The sequence below is a fragment of the Delphinus delphis genome, chromosome 6 (genome assembly GCF_949987515.2).
Source record: "Delphinus delphis chromosome 6, mDelDel1.2, whole genome shotgun sequence".
Lineage (NCBI taxonomy): Eukaryota > Metazoa > Chordata > Mammalia > Artiodactyla > Delphinidae > Delphinus > Delphinus delphis.
This window is the reverse complement of record NC_082688.1, coordinates 98,981,618-99,007,270: the sequence shown is the minus strand read 5'-3', so window position 1 is coordinate 99,007,270 and position 25,653 is coordinate 98,981,618. Positions and strand designations below refer to the sequence as shown.

The 25,653-nt window shown below is 42.9% G+C and overlaps 1 protein-coding gene across 2 annotated transcripts in view; it reads right to left on the bottom strand.

Moving 5' to 3' along the window:
* Positions 1-3,293: 3,293 nt before the first annotated feature.
* Positions 3,294-25,653, bottom strand: part of XPO7 (exportin 7) — a 38,683-nt gene continuing 16,323 nt past the window's right edge. For both annotated transcript variants that reach the window (XM_060015116.1, XM_060015117.1), the window contains exons 12-28: positions 23,959-24,152; positions 23,398-23,503; positions 20,941-21,076; positions 20,351-20,424; positions 19,105-19,185; positions 18,117-18,180; positions 17,594-17,702; positions 16,512-16,618; positions 14,139-14,227; positions 13,293-13,400; positions 11,021-11,103; positions 10,633-10,847; positions 10,263-10,401; positions 8,264-8,424; positions 6,817-6,915; positions 6,151-6,278; positions 3,294-4,904 (exon numbers count right to left, since the gene is read on the bottom strand). In XM_060015116.1, coding sequence (XP_059871099.1) covers positions 4,811-4,904; positions 6,151-6,278; positions 6,817-6,915; positions 8,264-8,424; positions 10,263-10,401; positions 10,633-10,847; positions 11,021-11,103; positions 13,293-13,400; positions 14,139-14,227; positions 16,512-16,618; positions 17,594-17,702; positions 18,117-18,180; positions 19,105-19,185; positions 20,351-20,424; positions 20,941-21,076; positions 23,398-23,503; positions 23,959-24,152 — 1,987 coding nt within the window. In that variant the 3' untranslated portion in view covers positions 3,294-4,810. The remainder of the gene's footprint in view (positions 4,905-6,150; positions 6,279-6,816; positions 6,916-8,263; positions 8,425-10,262; positions 10,402-10,632; positions 10,848-11,020; positions 11,104-13,292; positions 13,401-14,138; positions 14,228-16,511; positions 16,619-17,593; positions 17,703-18,116; positions 18,181-19,104; positions 19,186-20,350; positions 20,425-20,940; positions 21,077-23,397; positions 23,504-23,958; positions 24,153-25,653) is intronic.

The window sequence follows — 25,653 nt, the reverse complement described above, 5'->3', positions numbered from 1 at the left end:
TTTGGTTGCTGGGACGAGGAGGGAGTGGGGTTAGCAATAACTCAGATAAACCCGTGAGACTTAGGGACAGTAGGGGGAGACTTCACAGAGGAAGTGGGACTCTACTTTGGGTTTGTAAAGGTGAGCAAAGGGCAAGAAAGTTTAGACGGAGAGGAGAGGGCCCTGCAGACGGGGTTAAAGGCACGAGGTAGGATGTGGAGGAAGATATGGCAGCGGCCGCGGCCTAGTTGGGTGGAAGCGTTCTCCTGCACCCAGCTCCTCGGCTGGTAGTTTATGACTTGTTTGCTGTGTGACATGTCCCAGACTGCAAGGTGTTAAAGGGTCGGGAACTGGTTTCCTGGTAAATATAAATGATAATGGCCTGTTATATACTTAAACTGAAAAGTGATTTCATTGCCACTAATTTTCCAGGTGAACTAATTCAGCCTTGAGGAGGCCTTACTCTCACTGCAGTGTCATCAGTCTTTAAGAGCTGAGGAGGTATGGTGTGGGTTCTGGCTTCGAAGGTACTGCTCTTACCTTTGCCCACCCTTTCACTGCTATCAGACGTGGGAAGAGTGGCCCCTCCGAGCTTTACATAAGGCCAAATCCATTGTCCAGTTAATCAGTTTTTATCCTGGGTTTGGTTGTCCTCCAGACCTTGAATCCAGATATGCATGGACTTGATTAATTTGTTATCCAGTAGCAGGGGTTAGGAGATTCCCCACTTGTCACTCTTCATTCTTTTGTAACCCAGTAATGGGATGGTTTGGGCCATACAGGTGATGCTGTTATGCTTAACATTTATTATGAGTTGTCTGTCTTCATGATTGTCAAGCAGAATTTAAAGTATAACTGTGTACGGTGCTTGTATAAGTATTGTTCACTACACTGTTTTGGAATCAGTTTGTACTGTTGGGGATCTTACACACAAGAGTGGCAATGAATTTGCCTTTTGCAAATGATGTTCTTTGCTTTTCTGTTTAGTTTCCTTTTCTGTTGCTGACCCTCAAAAAGATATTTGGCTTATAGTGGATGCTGATGAATGAACAGACGGCAGCAGTCAGGCAGTCCTGAGAACCATAAGGGTTTTCTGAGGAAGGAGGCATAATATTGCAAGCTTGATTTCATCCTCCAGTCTGATCATTTGATGTCCCACTGTCTGGCAGCTGATTTGTTTAGTGACCCATTGACCTGAAATACACAAAAGTGGCTGACCAGTGAATTCCAGGGTATCTAAGAAACCCAAAGTAGATGTGATGGACCCAGGAGACATGCTACGGAGGCAAGAATCCTCTTAGACGTTATTTACCACCTAATCGGTTGTTGTATTAATTATGGCTGGTGAGTACATTTTTATCCTTTCAAGTTTACTTTAAAAATATTTAAAGAACTAGGACTTTAAAATAGTTACAGTCATTTACATTTTCCCAGGCCCTGTTAATCAGTTACGGCTTTTGCAGTTTCCCTGTAATTATCTTTGCTTTCTTTTTCTGCTTTGGCACTTGGGTAGCTGCACATGGCAACTTAACGTTTGTAGATCTAGCTGAAAATCTTGGGTGGCGGGAGGGTTGGCTGGTGGTAGATAGGATATAGAGAGGTGTTTGGGCTCTCTGGAGTTAATTCATCTTACCCCATGACCATGGATATTTTGAAAAGTGGTCTGTTTTTCAACTTGGTTGAAACTTCATAAGGTATTAGAATATTTTTCCACTTGGGGGGAAGAAAACAAGTTCTGAAGAATAAGTTTGTGTTTGCAGAATACAAAACTATTATTTCTTAGTAGGTTGTCATTTGTCATTAGAAAAATGATACTTGGCTGAAAGTCCTTGCTTCTTAAAATCTAAAAACCTAAAATTTCATCCTTCATCCTTTGTCTGATTTATACTTTCGTGGGAATAAATAACCCTATTCGTTGGCAGAGCCAGCAAACCAATATATACATACATACATAACACAGTTTAATAATCCTTAGTCAAGACTTTAGGTGTTTTGTCAGTGTACAGTTTGTGTCAGGAAACACTGCCAAAAGACACTTGACTTGATGCCCAGGATAGCCTAGACGGTAATAAACTCATGCTTCAACTGAATAAGACCTCCACAAGATGTCTTGAGGAAACCAAGGTTTAAAGATAACTGGCCTGCACATTTACTAGGTTGAGTCATGTGAAATTGCTGATAACTGATCAGAAAGAAAGGCTGTTTTCTGGGTCACCCTCTTATAACTGTCAATTAAGAAAGGAGCAGCTTCACTGTTTAAAAAGTTTGATGTGGTTGGGGAAGATTTTCCCCATGGCAGTTAGTCATGACTGGACTGTGCTTAGGGCTGCACTGAGGAGACACCAGCTCTGGTGAGTTTCTTCTGAAATTGTTTTTGTGGAAGGAAAGGGAGGGGTATGGGGTTTTGCTGGTCAATCAGCAGCTCAGGATAGTTGGGGGAGACGGTTTCTTCTTCAAGTACCCGTGAGAAAGTTATTTTTTGGTCTTATTTACTGCAGAATTAGAATTCCAGGTCACTGGAACATGTGACTGGTGTGTTCTACATATTAATGCAGCCTGACCATTTTCTATTCGGTTTAGAGATAGACTTGGCTAAGATGAATCAATTCTATTTGCCTTCCAGCTATTAGAATACATTTTTTTTGGGGGGGGGGGCGTGTGAAATAACTTTGGGCCAGAGACCGAAACAGCAGACAAAGGTAAGCAGTATGTGTAGTGGACAAGAGTGGCTCTCTAGAGTCTGTGATTATTGAATACAACTCTGCATTAAGGTACAGGTAGGTATCGCAGAACCTTAATACTTTTCAGTGTTCCTGGCAACTAAATTCTTTAACACCTAGGCACTACATAGCATGGGGGATGAGGAACAGTCCCTGTTCCTGGTAGTGTTCTTCATTTGACAGTTCTGGCTCATGAGGTCTGCCAAGTATTTTGGGGGATAAGACTTATCCTTGAACTTGTCGGGGTCTAATGAGTGAAACCCAGCCCACATTAAGGAGCATATGTCAGAACATTAACTAAACTGGGATTTCTGCAATTATTCTTTCTTGGTTACCACCTGGAAGCTCGTAAAGTGGCTTCACTTTTATAACTGTGGACCCAGCACATTTTTTACATACAGATATATATCAACTAAATGAATCCTATTTTTAAATGACATTGAGTCAGACTTAGTCCAATGAGAAGCTAATTTCACAAGGTTGAGGGATGCCTGTCACCCACTAGCTTTTAGGAATGCATGTTCCAAACATCTTCATGAGTTCAGAGTGAGACATGTCCCTGCAGACACACTAGACTTGATTGCTGAAACCAGGTCAGTAGAAACCATTGAAGTTTATTGGCGGTCACAATGCTTACACTGTATGCAGCAAACACCCTTACAAGTCTATCCGCAACCTGATCACGCAAGAAAGGATTCACCACACAGTCGCCAGAGGAGAAGGAAAAAAAAATTAACAGGCTTGTTTCTGGGGGTAGAGGAGAGAAATAAAAAAAAAACCTAATTGATGAGTGTCCCATGGGCAAGAGCTGAACTAGAGATGCGTACAACTAGCAGCAACAATTGTGGAAAAAGTACAAGGCAAATAGCTTTCTCCATTAATTTTCCTCCGTAGGTTAATTTTTTTTAATATTCAAAACATTTATTATGGTTTTCATTTTATAAAAATGTATATTTTTAAAGGGGTGGGAGAATGTTAAATACTTCATGCTAGGTAGACCTTGTTATTAAGAACCCCTCCGCTGTAGTAACTTCCTCCAGTTCATACATTCACGAGTGCAGGGTACATATATAAATATCCACACGCACACATCCACACACACTGCCTCGAGGGCTGGGGAAGACTAAACGTTATTGGCCACACACGACTGGGCCTCTGGTGGACTCATCCAGATTGCTCAACAGGAGAGCAACTGGCTTAATTCCTTCTCTCTGGTCTCCACTTGTACAGAGACCGAGAACCCTAAATCATAGAGTTACATCTGGCTTTTAAAAGCAAGAGGCATATGTCTGAGGATGGGGATAAGCAAAGTGGGAAAGAGGATGAAGCTAAGAACACCAAACACTTTTAGCTGGAGTTGTCTGTCACCGCAAGAGGCCAAGGGACCTAGGGCAGCATCTAGGTTGAAGGGGGAGGGATGGTGCTCCGCATGGCTTAGAGTTCCTAATAACAAGGGTGATACAGTAACAGGAAGTGATAATTTGGGGGGCAAGGAAAGGGTAATAAGAAAAAATATACATTTGGAATTTTTACTTTTTTTTGTCTTTTTTTTCTTTTTGCCTCTCTACACTGTGTCACTAAATATATCTCTGCACGTTCACACATCCTCGTCCAGTAAAGCTTCAGGCCACCAGAATACACATTTTTTCCTCACTCGCATACATAACCCCTCACATCAGCATTGGTGCACTAGACTCTGTAAAAATTTTTCAGTCACACTTTGTTTTTAAACTTGAGTCAATATAAACCTTGTTCAAAATGTTATGAAAAAATGTACATGTTTATACAAGGCAGGTTGTGACAGGACACTGGGGTTCTTTCCCCGTGGGCGGCCCCAGGAGGAGGGGGCTGGAGTCTCACACATTTGTGTCTCTATCTCCTCCCACCACCCTTCCCACCCAATCCCCCAGGAACCAGCAGCGCCCTGCCCCCCCTAGTGAGTGCACTCACACCCCTATTCCCTGGGGAAGAAGCTAGTTGACCTTTGCCATTTTCCCCACACCCCTGGAGGAGGGGGCCGGGATCAGCCAGGCCCTCTCCACTGTAATTGTTCGCCCCTCTGAGCCAGACCAAAGGGACGCTGCTCTGTACAGGTAGAGTCCAAGGAGGTGTCAGCTCATCATATCATTGCTATTCACGCCGTAAGTGGAATTCTTCATCGAGTCGTTGACTTCTCGACGGAATGCTGACAGATTCTGGGTGAACCTACAGAGAGGATGCATGTAGGTTGGGGGAGCAGGGTGGAAGGGAAAGATCTTTGCCTAAAATGCTTCTAGCAGACAAGTGCCTACTGAGAGGCAGAACGTATGAATCGGTTGTTTCTAAGGTCAGTTAATCTCAGTCTTAAGACTTTAAGGGAAAGTTTGGGCTAGTTTTGCACCCCTTTCTACCTGACAACTTCATGGCAGGCCTCGAGATGTGGTCAAATCTGGGGCTCTGAGGATCACCTTGGGTTCATGGCAGCACAAAAGGAATCTCACTGACAGAGACGGGAAGTAACCCTCACAAAGTGAGAGCTGGGAGAGGATGAAGCTGTCTCATTTCTTAATGCCAAGAGACCTGTGCTGTCCAGTATGGCAGCCATTAGCCACACGTGGCTGTAGACCACCTGAACTGTGCTCAGTGCAACTGAGGAACCGAATCCAATTAAAAGAAATTTAAAATTCAGTTCCCCAATCGCACCTTAATTAAAATGCCATTTTTAAATTAATTAAAATTAAAGAAAATTTAAAAATCAATTTAGAAAAACCTGACGTTCAATTCAGTTATTGGACAACTTCTAAGTATGTTTGGAACAACTTGAGTATGGGAATCTAATTGCAACTGTAAGTTTTATGAAATCTAAATACAAATCAAGTATTTCCGATGAAAATGTAGCATATGGGGCTTCCCTGGTGGTGCAGTGGTTGAGAGTCCGCCTGCCGATGCAGGGGACACGGGTTCGTGCCCCGGTCCGGGAAGATCCCACATGCCGTGGAGCGGCTAGGCCCGTGAGCCATGGCGGCTGAGCCTGCGCGTCTGGAGCCTGTGCTCCGCAACGGGAGAGGCCACAACAGTGAGAGGCCCGCGTACCACCAAAAAAAAAAAAAAAAAAAAAAAGGTAGCATATGAATTGAGATGCCCTGTTAAGTGTAAAATACACAGGATCTTGAAGACTTAGTACAACAAAAAGAATCTTAAAATTCTCAATTTAAAAATATTGATTACACATGGACACATTATTTTGGATACATGGGTTAAATAAAATATATTAAAATGAATGTTGTCTGTTTCTTTTTAGCCTTTTTAGTTGTGGCAACTAGAAAATTTAAAATTACTTTGTGGCTTGCTTTTCTATTGGGCAGCACTGCTTTAGACGGCCTCTAAAAGACTTTTAAGGAGTCTCCCTCATTTCAATGATTTGAAAAGTAACACTTGCCTAGGGTTTCTTGCCAGAGCCTTCTACACTCACCTGTCTCTGTTTTTCGTTAGAAGATTTCGCTCAATGCCTTCCATCAGGTTTTCGAAACACAGATGCATAGCCTGCTGCTTCTCTGGTGGCTGGCTGTTCACGATACTGTTCCTTAGGTCAGAAAAATACTGTAGGGCAAAGTGGGGGGCGGGCAGTAAGGAGAGAAGATGGGGAAAGGCTGACTAGCCCTCCATCATCTGCAGAGTGGAAGGAGTGTTCTCCTCCAAGAAATGGAATATCTATTAAAATTGGATACTTGGTTTTTCTTAAAGTTCAAGCAAGTACCTGTAGGATAATATATCTTTATCTTACTTAAAAATCTAGAGTTTTAAATTTGTAAATGCTGTGAGGATCATCTGATCCAGATTCTTCTTTCATAGGAATCTCTAGACTTATTTATGTCTGTTTATGGCAGAGCTGGAACTAGACCTTAGGCCTTAGGTGCTCTGATTTCTAGGTATCTCCTCTCCTTGTCACACTTCCTCATCCTTTCCCTTTTGTCTGAACTGCCACAGGTGCTGACTTCTAACCGTTAAGTGATTATATGCCTTTCAGAGCATGAATAGGACATGCTCAGAGAATGGGCCACTTTCCCTCTTTCACCACCGTAGGGTGTTGCTGTAAGTGTTTCTCAGTGCCCTGGACACCAGGGAGCTGTTCTCTTACCTTTTCATTAAGTAGTATCAAGCCGAGTAGGGGTCGGGACATAGACCACTGGTTCCTACAGTCTTCGAAGATGATGATGTTCAGCACCGTTGACAGCATCTGGAAATGGAGAATCTGAGGCAGTGACCTAGTGTGTGGCTACTCAAGATAGAATTACAGATTCCAAACAGGTGTTCATTAGGTTGAAGGTCTTTTCTATCTAGAGTAAACCAGACGAATATTTCATGAAGCTTCATTTAAATCTTCTATTACAAGGTAAGTTTTGTTTCTAAGATACTTCCTTTCTTGTTCTTTAAATTGGTTTGAAAATTCAATTAAAAATGGGCCTTTCCAGTTAACCTAGAGTTTTGTGGGTAATGGGATGGGTCAAGTAAATGATTATAATAGGCAAAATCACCTTGCACTATAGCTCCCAGGATCTTTTCTCAGAAGAGAGAGCTTTATAACATTTTGGGGATGTTCACTACTCCTTTAGAGAACAACGTAGACAAAGATGAGATTGGTTAAAATATTATTGGCTAAAAGTCTACTTCCATTGATTCTTTTTCCTTATGTATTTTTATCTGGTACATTCCTGCAAATCTTATTTTTGAAAAGATGTTGCATACAAATAAAATTAGGGTAAGCATATGGTTTGATCTCCACATGGTCAGTTATCTCTTTTTGTCCTGCACTTTTTTTTTTGCAGTACGCGGGCCTCTCACTGTTGTGGCCTCTCCCGTTGCGGAGTACAGGTTCCGGAAGCGCAGGCTCAGCGGCCGTGGCTCATGGGCCCAGCCGCTCTGCGGCATGTGGGATCTTCCCGGACCGGGGCACGAACCCGTGTCCCCTGCATCGGCAGGCGGACTCTCAAACACTGCGCCACCAGGGAAGCCCCTCTTTTTTTTTTTTTTAAATTGAAAGCAAAGGTGGTACAATCTATTTTTGGCTGCGCCACGAGGACTGCGGGGATCTTAGTTCCCCAACCAGGGAACGAGCCCACGCCCTTGGCAGTTAAAGCTTGGACTCCTAACCACTGGACCGCCAGGAAATTCCCTGTCCTGCACTCTTGTTTTTGTTTTGCAAGTGGCAGTACAAGTTTTACAGCTGGATACTGCTAACTCATGCTCCATTTACAGCAATGGATGAGCAAAGTCACTGTCACGGAAGGAGGATAGTGCTCATGGGACAGGCCCAAGGCATGGGGGTTAGTGTGACACTCGGAGAACAATTCAGAATTTGATTTTTTCAGATTTTCTATATCCATATCCAGTGATTACTCAGGTAACTGAAAATCCACTGCAATTTTAAGGTGTAAAATTCAGCTTGGCAGCATTAACCAGGTGAGATGTTAGTCAGACTCTTCATCTCGCTTGGCCTCTCCTCTCTCACAGAGAGGTTCTCGCACCGTGGGACACCCACACTGCCTCCTAGCCCTCATACTCCTCCTAGCCCTCATACTCCTTACCTGCTGGATCATCTCTGGATGCTGCTGCATGATATGCAGAAAGCGGTCACTCTCCTGGTTCAGGGGCGTTGTCCTCTTCTTGGTGCTACGTGAAAGCTGCTTGAAGAGGTATGTCACAATGTGGTCCAAGCAGGAGCAGCAGCCTGTGCATACCATGGTGTCTGGAAGAAAGAGGGGGAGGGGTGGAATAGAGCAGGGATGCTAAGCTGCTCATGGTGACTCGGGTGAACATAAGTTGCCCTTAGCTGAGCTCCCACAGAGGTCCCCAGTCAGACTGGGAACTGTGGTCAGTGCAGCCAAGACCACGGCTTGGGATGCTGCCTGTTAACCTCTCACCCTCATCATACAGCAAGGTCCAATTCTAAGTTTGAAAATGAGCCTGTCACAATAGATAATAGTATAAACAATATTGAAATTATTGACTCAATATGATGTGGATTTATGTCTTATGCTTCATAAAAAATATCAAATAGCTTACAATATAGCAAGTATTTTTATTGTGCCAGACATTGTGCTAAGGACTTTACAGGTTATCATCTCTATTTCATCCTCTTGAGAACTCCAGGAGGTAGGTGTTCCATTTTACCAATGAGTAAACTGAAGTTTGGAGAGGTTATGTGACTTGCCTCCAGGTCACACTGCTAGTCACTGGAAGAGCTGTGATTAGAATCCAAGTCTGAAGTGTGAGCCTATATTCTGAGTTACCTGGGTGACTGTCACTAAACTAATACAGCCTATCAACACCTACAGTTCGTTAGAGTGGGGCGCTGTAATATTTGTTTATCTATAGCATCTCTGGGGGAGTGTGCGGTGGGAAGCTGCAGACTTGTCTATTCATTTTATTAAGGGGACACTGCAGCACAGCCTGCAGACAGAGCTGACTAGGTGAGGCACAGGCCTAAAAGAGTAAAGCATGCTGCTTCCGTTCATGCAGAGGTCCCTCTATTTTCAAGAAGCTAAAAAACAGCCTTCCAAAGCAGGGTCTGATACCCCGGCTGGACTGTTCTAGATACGGCTACGCCCCCTGCTGGAGGTAAGTGCGTATCAAAGAAGTGGCCCAGAGCAGAGGTGTGGCTAACTCACCACAGCAGACAATCCAAAGTCATTCTCTGTGCATTTGCAATATTTTGTGATTATTTTGCAGTTGACTTAATCTTCCTATTTATGTTTTGCTCAGCCTAAGATAAAAATGTACTGTATTCTCTGAACACATACACACTGACTAAGACTGCTGGAATGCAGCTTGGTAACAAAATGGTTGACAAGAACCAGGTAGAACAGGATGAAAAGACTTATGGAGCTAGCTGTGTAAAACCTTCCACTGCCCCAAGGATAGAACCCAAACATACTGATATGGCTTAAGGGCAGCCTTTGTGATCTCCAGATTTGCCCCTGCTTCTCTCTCTCCCTCCGGCTTCACTTCATTCCCCCTCTTCTCTTCTGCACGAGTGTGCCAGCCATCTGGATTTCCTGGGGTTTTTTTTGCCAACAGGTGCTAGTACTTGCAGTTCCTGCTCCTAGGAAGCTTCTTCCTCCACTAATCTGATAAGGCCGGTTCACCTGTTAGGTTTACGCTTTGATGCCAACTCTTTCAGCCAGCCTTGCAGGACCCTACCTCCTCAAAGCCAGGAGTTTAGGTATTCTTCCCGAGCCCTCCCACAGCACTCCGTACCTACCCTACTGCTGTGTGTACACAGGTAAGGGTGGTAAACAGGCAGTTGTCTGTTTACATGTCTATTTCATCTACCAGATAAAAAACTCCTAAAGGACAGGACTGATTACTGTACCCTTAGTGCCAAGCACAGTGCCTGGTCCACAGGAAGGCATCACTAAGTATTTGCTGCCTGAGAACGTACCCATGAATTATACACTCTGTTGTTAGGATGCGCTCCCCAAAGCAGTAATCCTTTTGGATGCTGGGGCAAGACTCTCTCTTCTGTTTAGCTAAGTGGTAAAAACCAACCAACCAACTCACCCGCCCGCCCACCCAGGTACTTACCAAGTGCAGTAAGTCCTTCAGAAATGGAAGAGAGAATATACATGATGACATGAGGTTCCAGGCTTGCAATAAAGTTCATGTGGTCCTGGGTCAGGACTTCCAGTAGTGAATAGTAAGACTGGCTGAGCTTGGGGTAATCCTGTGGGAGAAGGAGGACGAAAATCGGCTTAGCTGCTGTGTACCTCAGCATGTGTGGAGCAAGATCTTCAGTAAAATAGCTTAGCTCCCTTCAGACGGGAAGACAGAAGACCTAGGTGGAGCCAGCTTCTAGTTCTTCAGAGAAACATTCAATCATGGTCTCAGCAGGAAAAAAAAAAAAAGACTGACATGACGTAGGGCTCGGATCCTGTCAACGACACTTAGGGCTTACCAGGAGGTCGCTGTGGGGAATAGAGAGAAGCAGCTTGATGAAGGTCTGTAGAGCATTGTCCAGGGCGTCATCCCCATAGAGACGGAAGACTCCAAAATTGACGTAACTCCCACTGAGAGCAGCCTTCAGCATGGAGAAGCAGATGGAGATGCCCTTGAGCTTCAGTGCATAGACCTGATCCTTTGGGACCTCTCCTAGTGTCAGGATGCGATTGCCTGAGTAGACAAGATACATATTTACTCAATCATGTGGTAACTGACAGTTCACATACTGCCTCAGTCCTCTTGGCACCAGCTGGCGCTGTGACACGAGCGTATGAGACCCACACTGCAGAGTGGTGACTGAGCTGGAACTCACTTCCAGGGTTCTGCTCCTCTTAAGCACTTACCATACATTGTTATCATCTTGCTGGTTTCTCTGAAGAGTAAGATGCCATTGGGGGAAGAGACATCAAACTGGAGTCGCTGGGATCTGAGCAGAGAACACAGAGGAGACAAAGTCAGAGGTATGTTGCTGGAAGACTAGGCTACTTCAGGCTCTCCCCTGAGTACGTTAGGTGATACTTTTTGCACGAAGACATGCAGATTACTTATCCTAATGTGAAATAACCAAGTTAACCCAAGATAACAGTGATGTGGCTTGTATCTTGAAGACCAACATACTAGATTCAAGTTCTGCTGCTCAAGCTGAAAACGTTTAAAAGAAACAAAGAAAATGAGGCAGTATATAAAATTATTCTCTTAAAATTCTCAATTTGCTTAAAGTTTAGCTTTTATCACAGTCACTTCTTGGTCGTACTAGCTCACAGCCCTTCAGACTTTAATCTACATTCACCTTTACAGCTTCAGTGGCAACTGAAGGAGGGGTACGAGCATCGTGTCCACTTTAGAAGAGGAAAAGCTGTAAAGGAACTGAGAATGTTACAAGGGGAGTGGGGTCAGAAGGGCAGACAATGTCGACAACCTGAGTTTCGGGTTCCTGACTGTGCCCTAGACCAGAGCTCCTCCTCCTTGGTCTGTTCTCCTGCTTAATGAGCGTCACGGACCTCATGGCTGCTAAGGCCTCAAACCCAGAAGTCCTCTTGATTCTTTCTTCCTCCCCTCCCTACACAGAATCCACCAAGATCCAGCTCTACCATATGCCCTGAACCCACCCGTCTCCCGTGTGGTCCTTCTGCTTCCACTCCTGCCCCTGTAGTCTCATTCTCCACATGTAGCCAGAATGAGACCTTTAAATAATGTCAATGATACCGTTTTAATTCCTGCTTAATATACTCCAGTAGCTTCCCGTGTAATGAGAGTACACGCCATTCTTCACTACTGCTGTACTAAGTCACCACACGATCTGTCTGACTCGTCGCCTACCTTGACCTCCCCTCCTTCACCAGGCTCCAGCCAGTGGCATTCTGCTGTCTCAGCAAGTTCATCCCATCTTGGGACCTCTGCAGTTGTTTTCTGTTTAGAATGCTTTCCCCCCTTATCCTTGCAGGGATACCAGAATCTTTCTGCTCATTCATATTACCTTCTCTGAGAGGCCTTCTCTCCTTCCAATTCCCCTCTGTTTTATTGCCTTATTTAACTTTTCATAGCATGTACCACTGTCTGAAATTATCTTCCACACTTTGTTTTTACTGTCGTCCCCCCAGAATGCAACATCTAAGTGGGCAGGGGTTTTGTCTGGCACAATCGAGATGAAAGTGCCTAAGTGGCAAAGAGTAGATGTTCTTAAATGTCTATTGTATAAATGAACAAGTCTTAACTATAAGCCTCATGGGAGGCTATAGCTTCTATGAATATTACCCACTTCTTCACTAAGACAGTTTTAAAAATTATTAATTCTCAGGGTGCCTTAAGAGGCAGATACAGACCTGAAATCCTAGTGAAGTCAAGGTGCTAGAGTTTTCTTTCCTTTCCATCCCTAAGTTGCTGGGCAAATCTAGAATGTGGTATTTTGGAAATCTTTCTCACTTTTAAGATAAACCTTTACCAATCCAGCTGTAATCTGCCCAACAAATCCCTTTCTGCAGAAAGAGTGTTGAGTGTTCTAACATGTCTGCATCCCTCTCAACAGTCTCTATGAAATGTGAACTATAGAATGTGATGGACGTGGCACCATCACTAAATGTTAACTTTTATACATGTGGGCAGGGAAATCAGAATTTTGGTCGCCAAATTCACTTCTCTTAAGAGTGGCTATCTTGAAACCTTTTTTTTTTTTTTTTTTTTTTGCGGTACGCGGGCCTCTCACTGTTGCGGCCTCTCCCGTTGCGGAGCACAGCCTCCGGACGCGCAGGCTCAGCGGCCATGGCTCACGGGCCCAGCCGCTCTGCGGCATGTGGGATCTTTCCGGACCGGGGCATGAACCCGTGTCCCCTGCATCGGCAGGCGGACTCTCAACCACTGCGCCACCAGGGAGGCCCCTTGAGACTCTTTTTAAAGTGACTTATTTCCTGCATGCAGCTATGGCATTGTGTGGTTGGGGACACCCTTCTTTCAAACAAATAAAAACATACACTATAATCTTTTAGAGGTTTTCAAATTTTGATAGCAGTGAATCTTAATATCTTCCACAATCTGCTGAAAACACTAGATAAAGCAAATTATCTTAGGGATCTTTCAGATAAAAGGGCAGCTGTACCCTTTGAAAATCTCCCTGCTTACCTATTATGAACCAATTCAGCCATTAGCTTGAGCACAGGTGTGGTACAGGCTGGATCATGGTACCATAGCTCAATTGCCCGCTGGAGAATTGGCATGTAGGATGGGTAGCTGTAAATGAAAAGCTAAGGAAGAATTCTGAATCCAGAAAGGTACAGAACTTACAATAATTTCTCAGCACTGGTCAAGCACAGTCTGCCAAATTATAGTTCTCTAATTTCCCGTCTCTTCCTTGCTAATCTTAAGAGTCTTTCTAACCAGAAGGTGCTAAAGCCATGTGTGTCCTTTAACTTGTAATAGGCATCTAATGACACACTGTAATTTACATAATGCCTTTCTTCTGAGGAGCACAATGTATTTCATACTGTTCTGTCCTCTTACCACTTCTGTAATGTGACAGGGGAGCAGCTAGTTCCTTTACCTAACTATCCGAGAGACAGAGGCACTTAGATTTGAAGTGATTTGCTGAAGGTTATGAAGTTAGTAAGGTCAGACTTTCTAATTCCTAGTACAGCTGTCTTTTTTTAGTAGATTGTAATGTCTCTCTTTTCTAAGTGTAGCAAAATTCCCATGCAACAATTCCACAGGCATGTATATAACTGGGACCCAAAAGAGAAACTGAGAAGCCACCTCACTCATTTCCCAATCTCAGTGACCAAAGCAGGCGGCATCATATTATTGGACCACTGTGGAATGACAGCTTACAAGACATATGGCAGGCCTTCTGGGTAACTCTTCACCTTCTTTTGCCTCACAACTCCTTCCCCCCACCTTCCCTGATGACTTCATCACCCATTCACACTCCAGTCAAGGCTTGCTGTGGTACGCTCCTAGTTTGAGTTAGGATACATCCATTCAAACAGCATCATGAAGCTGGTCTTGGCATTGAAGGCGAAAGCTATCCCTCTCAGGTCTCTTACTAGGCCAACTAGAGTTCGCTGTAGTAGAAGGCAAAAATATGTTAAGATACAAGAAAAACCAAACCTGTAACCACCTGATGGGGATTTCACATATCTGTAATCAAATTCTTCCTCCCATCATTCAACAAATACTCCTTCCCAAATATTCTCAATCGATCTCTTCCATACTAGAATGGAATCTCTTCACTTGGAAAATTAATTTTGGAAGCTTTTTATTCCAAGAGAAAGGGATGGTTCCTGGCCCATCATGGCAAAAATAGAGGCTGATAAAATTTTAAGACATTAATGTGATAAATCATATGTAACAAGGAGAAAAGCAAAAAAGCTTATTCAGGAAGAATAAGGGAAAAAAAAGGCAAAAAAGTACATACAAGAAGAGGGAGAAGAGGCATATTCCTAAAGGTCTGGTCCACATCTAATTACAAAGGTGCCAGTGCCACAGGAATGCAAATGTAGACTCCGCCAGAAGCAAGACAAGAGTCTACAGGTATCTGCCCTTTGGTTGGGGTGTCTGGAAATTAGACTGATGTGCCGGATCTTGGACCTATAAAAGTACTAATACTATACTTTTACAGAAAAAGAGTGAGACCCAATGAGGTCAAATAATTTGCCCATAGTTGTGCTGGCAGGTGGCAAGAGGGCCAGGATTAGGACTTACAACACCAAGACTCCAAATCCAGTGCTCTCTTTCTCAGCAGAACTTTTACTAGTGGGCTCTGAACAGCAATAAAAGCGCTTTCAAAAGCTAACAGTCGTCAGTAGGCACAGTTGGGTATTCTGACTCATTTATCAAAAATGTCTGCACTTCTGCCAACAGTCTGCTTTAAGCAAACAGTTCTATTCCTGAACAGATACCATAAGCTCAATTTTAAGTCTAAGACATGGGCAATCTAAAAGACTTGTTATATGAGGCACGAGAGAGATATGGTGATGGTTGTAGTTCATGGCCAAGGTGGTTCTTTCATTAATTTTACTTGTTTTTTGATGGGGGAAAGGGCTGATATTCACTGATATCCCTCATTTATCCTTGACAGTGGTTGATACTCTATCCTGTTATTGATCTGTTCCACATTAACCTTAGCTTTGAATGGTACCCATCTCAGACCCCAGAACACTGAAGTAAAGAGGAGCGAGTTGGGCAAATGGTGTTGCTCTCTGACTTCCCTGCTAATCTGGAGAGAGAAAACTAAGAGGCTTTCTAAAGATGAAAAAGGAGAATTTTAGAATGTCAGGTAAAGTCTGGCATTTTGGGGGGCAATACCCCTGAGCTATTTGGTGGGTCTAAAATTCAGTATCAGTATCATTATGAACACTGCAAAAAAGTCCTACAAATATTAATAGTCTAGTGTTTTCTGGTTTTGGTACAGAGATCTATAGGTAAAGAGAGCAGGTGTGCATGAAGTAAAAAGATGAGGAAAGCAAAAAACCAAGAAATGACCATTCTGACAGCCAGAAATCAATAACTAAAGGTAACTTTAAAATTCCATTTGTATGGAAATTCACAAACCCTTCTAAATGACTCGTGGGTCAAAGAAGAAATCTTAATGGAAATTAGAAAATACAGAGAACTGAATGCTAATGGAAAATGTTACCTACCAAAACTTGTGGATTCTGGAGACCTGTTCCACAACAATATGAATATACTTAATGCTACTAAACCATTCACTTAAAAACGGCTAAGACAGTAAGTTTTATGCCAATTAAAAAAACCAAAACCAAAACCAAAAAGTACTTGTGGAATAATATACCTAGAGGGATATTTATAGTTTTAAATGATTACATTAGGAAAGAAGGGCTGAAAAGTTAAGAAGTTACAACCACAGAATAACACCAAGGAAAAAGTATGACGATAAAGAGTAGAAATGAATGAAATACAAAACACAGATAAAATGGAGCTAAAACAAAGCAAAAAGTAACAAATCTCTGGCAAGACGTCTAGAAAAAAGAGAGAAAGCACTAATAAGCAGTATTGAAAATGAAAAGGGGGCATAACTAAATATACAACAGAGATTAAAAAGGCAATGAGAAAACATATAAAATAACTTGATGCTAATACATTTAAAAACTTAGATAAAAAATCCTAAGGGCTGTTTTAAGAACACACTTTAACATAAAAATAGAGTTTATAAACTTACACTGGTTCTTCTATTTCAAAATCCTTGGAGTCCAAGAGATTGAGTAAAAAGCTAAATTAGTGGAAAATTTATGGATAAGCACTATTTTCTGCAGTGCTACCCAATCAAGTCTCTCTCAGGGACTGCCCTCAACCAGAAGCTGATCAATCAGTGGGTGAAGGACTCACCTTTGCCTCTTGCTCGTTGAAACTATTAGTACTAAACATCTGGGCCACAGCCTCAAACGCTGCTGTGAGCGGCAGCATGAACTGCTCATACTGATCTTCATCCTCTCCTGCAAGGAAAACAAGCCGGGGTGTGACCCCAACAGAAAAAAATGCAAGGCTGTGTATGCATGGAAAATAAGATGGTATGACAGATGAGCAGACCCAAGGATAATTCAGAGGGGGTCCCTTGATAATCCCAATAGGTACTAGTAGCAATTTCAGAATAAAATGTATGTATAGAAATAATTTTTAAACTAGAAAAATCGTCACGGCAGAAATCATCTAGTCTGGGGATGCCCCAATTTTTTCAATACTGAGATTCAATATCGGAGATTCTGATGTGTACAACGTACTATGTTGCTTATGTTTCCTTAATTGAGAACTATAGTCAGTTGAGAAAGGACTGAGGCTGGGGTATGAGAACTAGATGAGACTTGAACTTCATTCAGGCGCTTGTGGAGAGGCCCTTCTTTTTATACCTTTCTTTTTGTTTTTTTAAGTAATCTTTCGTAAATATAGAAGGTTTTATAATGTAATTTTAGTAGGATTAAATTTAAATAGCTAAAAAATTATGATACTATTAAGCTTCAGTTTATAAGTTGAGCCCAAACTGCTAATATCACAACCAGAGCCAGAAAGGTGCTTAAGCTCTCCTGGTTCACATGTGCCAGTGAAGTGGGTACTGAGGAGTGCTGGCCGGCTCAGGTGGGTTGCACCTCAGTGTGGGAGGAGAGGATTATCTGGCTAACAAGATGCATTTAGGAATTCTCAATTCCCTTATTTTATAGATGAGAATTATGAATAGAATTTTAGAACCACTGCACATCAAATGAAAACTTCAGACTCATACTGTTTTTCTCTTCCAGTTACAGGGACCATGATAGCATGATCTGTTCTTGGTGAAATCAGACTGTCATTTCAGCTAGTTTTGTTACTGTTGAAACAACAAAAAAGACCTCCCCCACATCTAGTTTTCTAGCCTCAAGTGAAAATTTAGAACCATGCCAGATTACTTCATGAGCCTCTAGGACTTATTGCAGTACCTAAATCCACCATGAGGAGACGCCCAAGTGCTGTGTAGAAGGTAGTTCGACACCGCATGTCTGTCAGGTTGGACTGATTGTTAATACCCAAAAATGAAAAGTGCTCGCTCTATTGAAAAAAAGAAAACAAGTTAAAAAGATAAAAACATGGGTCAGAGGTAGAATGCAAGCCAGTAATTTCAGAATTACTGAGCCCTTTCAAGCTAATGGCTCTATTATCATTCCTTAAGGGTGTAAGGGGTATTAAAATTTTTTTAAAAAAACTGTTGTTATTGTTACCTACAACTAACTTATCTCCATATGAGTAACAGTCGGTGACTTCACCATAACTCAGGTTATCTGGATCCCAAACAGCAGCTCTCACGACAGTAAGTGTAACCTGGCAGTGTGACAGGAGTCAGGGCACAGCCTTTGGCGGCAGCAGCGCGGAACAGCTCAACTTAAACATCTCCCTTGTTTGCTGAGAGTGTGTGTGTGTGTGTGGCTGGAGAGCAGAACCAGGACGAGGGGCTCAACCACTCACCGTGTGATTGTTCAGCATGAACTGTACCGCACTCAGCTTCACCAGTTTCCTTACACTACTGTATGTAAAGACAAAGGAAGAGGGTCAAGGAAAGTGTGAGGCAAACGAAGAATCTTTAATGCAGGATGCGCACTTTCTAGGTTAGAGTACTATGAATTCCATACCCAGCTATCTTATTTTTCTTAACCATTTGAGTATGGCACTGCCAAATGGGAAAAACAGGTGTTCTCTTTTAAGCAGAATTTAACTGATTAGTGAGAGAATACCCATACCAAAGTCCTATCTGTAAGAAAAGAGATAAAACTCAGCAGTTTCCCCCAAGAATCATGATATCCTAGAGTAGCTTTTCTCAATGGGGCTTCTAAGAGAGAATTAAGCCCTAAAGCCCACGTCAGGCATCCACTGTGTGGTGAATTAACCTCTCTCCTATGCATTTAGAATGAGACTAGCTATGTACGATCTTTGGGAGAACTGAGAAAAAAGTCACTCAGATCATTTTTATAGGGTTTACTTCTCTTGCAGACCCCTGGTTGTGAAAGGCTGTCTTAGAGCAATTCAACCTTTACAGCAGACTGAGTCCAAGTCAAGAGGAAGTGTAGTGGCTACTTTTATTGCAAAGTTTGTAATCAGGCAGCTTCCACCTATAAGCTGATAGAAAAATTCAGATGGACTTTGCTGCCACCTATGCTAAAACCTTGTTTACAAAGAGTGTGTACCTATCAGACAGACCTGTTGGGTATTTCTGGATCTTAGAGATAGACAGGAATTAATCTGTGGTAGACTATTAGCTTGTCTGTTGGCTCATTTTTTAGGGTCTGGAATTATTCCTGGATTCTGTTTGGGTATTGTCTTTGGTTCCTATGAGAATGGAAGATACTTAAGTACACATACAGCTAAATTAAAAGAGAAATGGAGGAGGCCATGATCTCTAAGACTGTGGCACTCCACAGTTCCTGTTTCGCCCAGAAGCCAGCTTAGAAAAGGATATCCAATGGAGAGGTCATTGAGAAGCTGTAGTGTCTTGGAGGTGATTGGTTCACAACGGCCCCAGTACTTCAGGTTGGTGATGCTGGAGGACAAAAAGAAAAAAAAAGCAGGAGACACTTTTGATGTGCCTGGTATCTTTGAGAGTTGGGAGAAGAAGAAAATCATCCATCAAGAGTCACCACACATCTGCATCACCACTTCACAGACATCACAACCACAAAAAATGGGTATAAAATCTCCGTACTTACATTTGGTTGACTAGAAAAATTATCCTTCAGATAATCTTCACTACTTGGTTCCAAAGCTACACTGGCCCATACCCAGGCCCTTGGAATTCTGGGGCACTCCAGGGCTGATTTCTGCAGCAAGGGTAAGAGATTTCTGCGGCAGTGATAACATGCAGACGTATGCAATTCTGCACCTGCACCATCCACTGTCAGCTGCAGAATTCTAGTAGCCCTTGCTTCTGGGTTCTTGGCTGGCAGAGTCCTTTAGACCCCCTTTGCTTTTTTCATCTTAAGTGATTAACCAGCTCATGGATACGAGTGTTTAGGATTGGGATGGTTGGAAGGAGGCAAAACGTCACATTGCACACAGCCCTGGGTAATATATTTATTTGGCTCCTAATGTGTGCTTTGATAAATTGAGCTCCTAAAAAGGGGGAAATGTAAACAAAGGGGCATAACTTAAAAAACAAACAAACAAACAAACAAAAAATAAAAAAGGGCCAATCAGGAGGTCCAACTTTGATGACAATCCAAACAATAGCACTAGATTTTGGAGATTCAAGACTCTCGAAGGGTGTTATGCTTCTTGAGAGGAGTAAGCCTTGTTTTAGAGGGGGGCTCTGCTCCTGGGGGCACACCTAGTGGAAATCAGTGCCAGAAAGTGAAAGCCCACTCTGGGCATCCTGGCAGCAGGGTGATCTGGTGAGGAGCTGAGCACCAATCGCTGGGGAGGAAGGTCTGTTTTGCTAATGCCATGGCAGGGCTTCACCCGTGATTCCAGAGGCTGTAGATGAGATTCCGTGTGAACAAAATGAAATCCTTGCCTGTACAAGCCTGGAATGCTCTGGGGCCGGGCCATATCTCTAAGCACAGCTTGTCACACACTCAAATGCACAATTTTCTGACGCAAACGATCAATGCCGGAATACCAAGGCACTGGCAGCACAATGCCAAGATCACATTTTACAGTTGCAACAGGATTGCAAGGGACTCTTGCTGATGGCAAGCCAAAACACTTACATTTTTCCTATGAAGACGCTTAAGACCATGGTCTCATCATTCAAGCCCAGAACTTCTGAGAGTCGGCGGTACAGCTGGTGGTGTGTTTAGGGAAGAGAAAGTAACCAGAAAATATGGATTAGAAAAATCATATCCCAGTATTGTTTTGTCCTCATTCAGGAGCCTAAGATATAAGAAGAAAATGGACAACAATGCTGGGGAAGTCTTTACTGAAGGAATGAGCTAGTTTCTAAGTATTACTAAATACTGGATAGATGCTGAGTTATCTTCAACCCTGAAATTACAAAAAGACTGTCAAAACCTTTTGTTGTTCTGAACATCAACTCATGTACAGAGACTGAGAATTGCCAATTTGGGGGAGACCAACAGATGTTTTGACTGGTCATTTATTAAGCACATGAAGTACTAGAAAAATGGACCCAATTTTTTGATGAGTCTCCCCAAATTCTACAGACCGAGAGGAGCTATTTGGTTTATCCTGATACATGAAATCTGGAGATTGTATCTAAACTGCTCTCTGTCATTTCTCTTAATCAGAAATGCCACAACCAGAAGTGAGAACTAAATGGAGCCAACTGAGAGTCTGTTACCTTAGAGGATTTCTGCACCTGGTCCCCAATGTAGATCTTACGAAACTGTTCAAAAAAGCTCAGCATGGCCAATTCTAGTTTCTCGTTACCCGCCTGAGCCAAGCGAGAGTCTGTTAGGTTCATCAGCTGGAGCACCCTAGAGGTGGAAGAGCAATGATTCTCTCAACAGCAGGATATCCTGGTCACTGCAGAAAACCAACCTCCCCTGAAGTAGGCACACGTCCCCTCTCCTCACCCATCCTATTGGAAAGGCATTCTCTGCAGGCTCTAAGCTCCACTGAGGGAACAAAATTCTCCATTTCTGACCTACAGGAACCTCAGCCAAGGAGTATGAAGGACCGGTTACATGTTTAAAACTTCCAGTCGCCCGAGACTGTAGATGGAGGCAGAACTCATAATTGCTTAAAAATAGTGGAAAAAACACTAGTACCAGGGTTATGGTCATCCTTGAAACTTCTGTGAGACCCTGGGTAAAGCAATTTATTTTCTGAGCCCCACTTCCTCATTTATAAAATGAGGTCAATTGGACTAAATACCAGTGGCTCTCAATCTTTTTTCTCATGGAGCCATAAAAGGAAAGGAGACACATGAAGGACGATGTTCACAGGCAGGTGACACTTCCAGGGACCAAGAGCAGATATGCTACCTGTGACTTCATCCCTCTTCCCTGCACCCATCCCCTCAAAAGAAAGCATACTGGAATGCTGGGATGAATAAGAATGATGCGATTACAAGTGAGTCACTTGGCATTTTGATAGTGAAAATAGGTAACAAACTATTTGTGACATCATGAGTGAATTGGACTCATTCATCGTGTTGGAACACTCAAGTTGAGAACCAGTATATGAGACACTGTCTAAACTCAATCTATATTATGACACACAGTATCACAGCAGGCTACAGAATCAGAAAGGTATTGGATTTCATCTTTATTAAATCTTTGATCAACTCTTCAAAAAATGCCAGTGTGATATGCCGTGGAGACTTTAGTCAGGATTAAGGCACCTAAGGGCAGATAGGCATCTGACAGATAAAGTGGGGGTGGAAAGAGACCAATGGGGATTTTCAGAATAAGAATAAAAATTATGGATTGAAATGTCTGGGGACCAATAAATTCTAAGGCATCATGTTAAAATGTGTTTATCTCTAAGGAGAGCATCTGAAAGTTTAGAACCCTTCAGGGTAGCAGTTCTCTGCAAGGTAACAAAACCACTTTCATAAAAATACTAAAACATTATTTGCCCTTTCACTCGCATTCTCACATGAGGGCTGCAGTGAGGTTTTCCAGAGGCTGTAAGACATGTGATACCACAACAGACTGAATGCAGAAGCAGAAAGGAGAATCCAGCTGACTTCTACTATGCCAGACATTAAAACAAAGCCAGTTTTCTCATTCACTTCTTCTGAAAAAATAGTTATTAAAAACAACATTATGGGGCTTCCCTGGTGGCATAGTGGTTGAGAGTCTGCCTGCCGATGCAGGGGACGTGGGTTCGTGCCCCGGTCCAGGAAGATCCCACATGCCGTGGAGCGGCTGGGCCCGTGAGCCATGGCCGCTGAGCCTGCGCGTCCAGAGCCTGTGCTCCGCAACGGGAGAGGCCACAACAGTGAGAGGCCCGCGTAACACACACAATAGAAACAAACAACAACAACAAAAAATAAAACAACAACGAAAAAACATATGTTGACATGAAATGGGCTTATTGTTATTTTTAAACAAATTCATAAATATTTTAAAAACTTCTCAGTTTTACTTTCTAATACAATAAGTATCGATAGATATAGCTTACATAAACAGAAGCTCTTTGAGGGCCTCCATACTTTTTAAGAAGGTAAAGAGTCCTGAAGAAAAGGTTTGAGAACCTCTGCAGGCTATTAAAAAGTCCTGCCTTTTTATTTCTATGTTAAGTAAAGTTTCAGAAATCACTAAATGCTCATTTACAGGTTTTTAGTAAGATTAGAATCACAGACACGAAGTAACTTGAGATCCTGTATGAGGGAAAGTGTATGGTCAAGAGATTTGAAAGGCTGTAGAAATTCTGTAATTCCATTTTTGGGGATAGTTGAAGACCCACAGCTTCCTATTAGACTTACTCTGGTAAGGCAAAAGCAGTCCACATTTCATTAACTCTGAGATGCTGCACTTAAACAGAACTAAAAGCTACTCTCCACTCTGTATCCAATATGCTTAATTCTATATCCATCATTTCCTTTGCTGAATTACTGCAGATGGTTTTTTAGTAAGGACTGCAGGCATGGTTGTTGCTGTACTTAATAAAAGGTTTGAATTTGAACTTGTAAGAGTTCTTCATGGTCAATCAGCTTAGATTATATTTATATTCTATAAATGGGGAGAAATGCACTAACAGAAGCATGTCAAGTTCCCTGGTCTCACGACCCAAAAGGGGGTGGGAGGGTCATAGCAGTGAAATAGGAAGCCTCCATGGGAGCACTTACCGACAGACAAGCTCACCGTCCATAGCATCTTGCTCATCAGTGCTGGCAAAAGAGACCCGGCCACCAATCACTGCACCAATGATATAAACCAGCCATGTCAGCCTTCCTGCAACAGGAAGAAGACCCATTAGTGTCACCACCAGTGATCATTTCATGAAGAAATTCCACACTGTGAGGTTCATTTCTTACTATGAGCTTCCTTAATCTCAAGAAACTGAAAAAGTCATAAAGTTTAACTTTTCTTCCAGAGAATAGCTACTCCTCTGCTCCGGTAAGGGTGATGCCAAGGGCGAAATTCATTAGATGACCAAGGCTCCCCTATCAGACAGGGTCGTTATTTTTACAGTGCAGTACTTTCTTAAAGTTAAACATACCCGCTGCAGGTATGATTTCAGGTGCTCCTCCCTAGTTCCCTGTGGCATTTATTATCAAATATTCTTTTGTGTGTATGGAGCTAACTGATGATGGAAGAATTCTGGGGGGAAGGGTGAAAGAGAGGTAGCAACGAGCGAAAGCGTGCTGACAGCACCTTCTGCCAGGCCCAGTCCACTGTCCACTCACCCTCCTGCACTGCAATGTCCATGGGGCTGGCGCTGGCACTCTGGAGCAGCTCCTGATAGGACTGGGCAGACTGGTCAAACAACTGCACGAGGAGTGCACACGTCTTCTCATATTCACAGCGCCCGATTGTAGACAGCTGGTCCAACTGCTGCTGGACCAGACCTGTATCCTCCAGGGGATCTTCCAGTCCATCTCTACTCCCAAGGGAAGAAGGAAGGCGCTCTCTTAAAATATGCCTACTGATTTCTCTGTCGCAGCAGTTCTCCTTCTCCATTTATCCACCCCGTGCCGTTGTAGAGGCCCAGATCCCAACCCCACTTTTTACCAAGGAAGGAAGGTGTCTCAACCTAGCATCAGTCTCCTGTAGGTATGCTCTGCCCATTGGTGTCCAGTCTTCCAATTCCCAGTTGCTTAACATTTGTCTGCCATGATCCTCTCAGTCCTATGCTTCTCACCCCTAAAAGCTCTTGGTTCTCAGCCTCTTGTTTGTTCCTGACTAAGTAAACTTTGTGACTACAAGTAACCTGTCCCTTGTGTGAGGCCATTGTGACCACATGTGTTTTGGAATTCAGAAATCTTCAGATTTTAGGGAGGCACTATGATGCTTCTACCATGTAATACGAACCCTCCCTGGGCTGTGGCATGTCAAATACAATATTCCTGTAGCAAAATGTATAAATATTATGAATAGTCAAACGAAGTAGAATTAAAAAAAAATGACTATAGGGCTTCCCTGGTGGTGCAGTGGTTGAGAGTCCGCCTGCCGATGCAGGGGACGTGGGTTCGTGCCCCGGTCCGGGAAGATCCCACATGCCGCGGAGCGGCTGGGCCCGTGAGCCATGGCCGCTGAGCCTGCGCATCCGGAGCCTGTGCTCCGCAACGGGAGAGGCCAAAACAGTGAGAGGCCCACGTACCGCAAAAAAAAAAAAAAAAAAAGTATTTGATTCTGAGCAAATTAAGAATCTGAGTTAAAAAAACCCCAAAACACCCCAAACCTTCAGAGTCCAAGTAAATTCCCCTGAGAAATAGCCAATGAAAAAAGTATACAAGATAAGTCCCTACACAAAGAATAGCCTCATTCTTTTTTTTTTTTGGCCACGCCATGCAGCAGGTGGGATCTCAGTTCCCTGACCAGGGATCGAACCCATGCCCCCCGCAGGAAGCTCAGAGTCTTAAACCATTCCCCGCCAGGGAAGTCCCTAGAATAACTCCATTTTACATAGGTCATTTCTAAAGGGTCTGACATTTCTTTACTATAGACTTCTGGTCCAGTTAGTAGTCAAGGAAGACAGAAACCATGTGTCAGTATAATGCAGTCAGTGATCGGCTGCCTGGAATTCTTACATCTTCTAGTAAGCTCTGCATTGTGTAGCTTATTTATCTACTCATTTCTTTATAAGTTCACATTAAGCACCTATATTTTACACATCATAATTGTTGTCATCTATAGCTTATAAATGCTTCTCTCATGTTTAAAGGAAATCACTGGCAAGGACAAACATTATACTGATATACTTTGTATTCAAAGATACTGCTGTGGTTGGTGAAGTAGGGACATGAATAGGATATTAAAGAGAAAAACTCTTCTTTTGGACTTTATGCTCTCCTCAGCTATTGTGCTAACGTGAAAAAAATGCCCATTATGGTGTTAGCTCCGATATGACTCATATCAAGTACGCTTTTGCCAACTGGGTG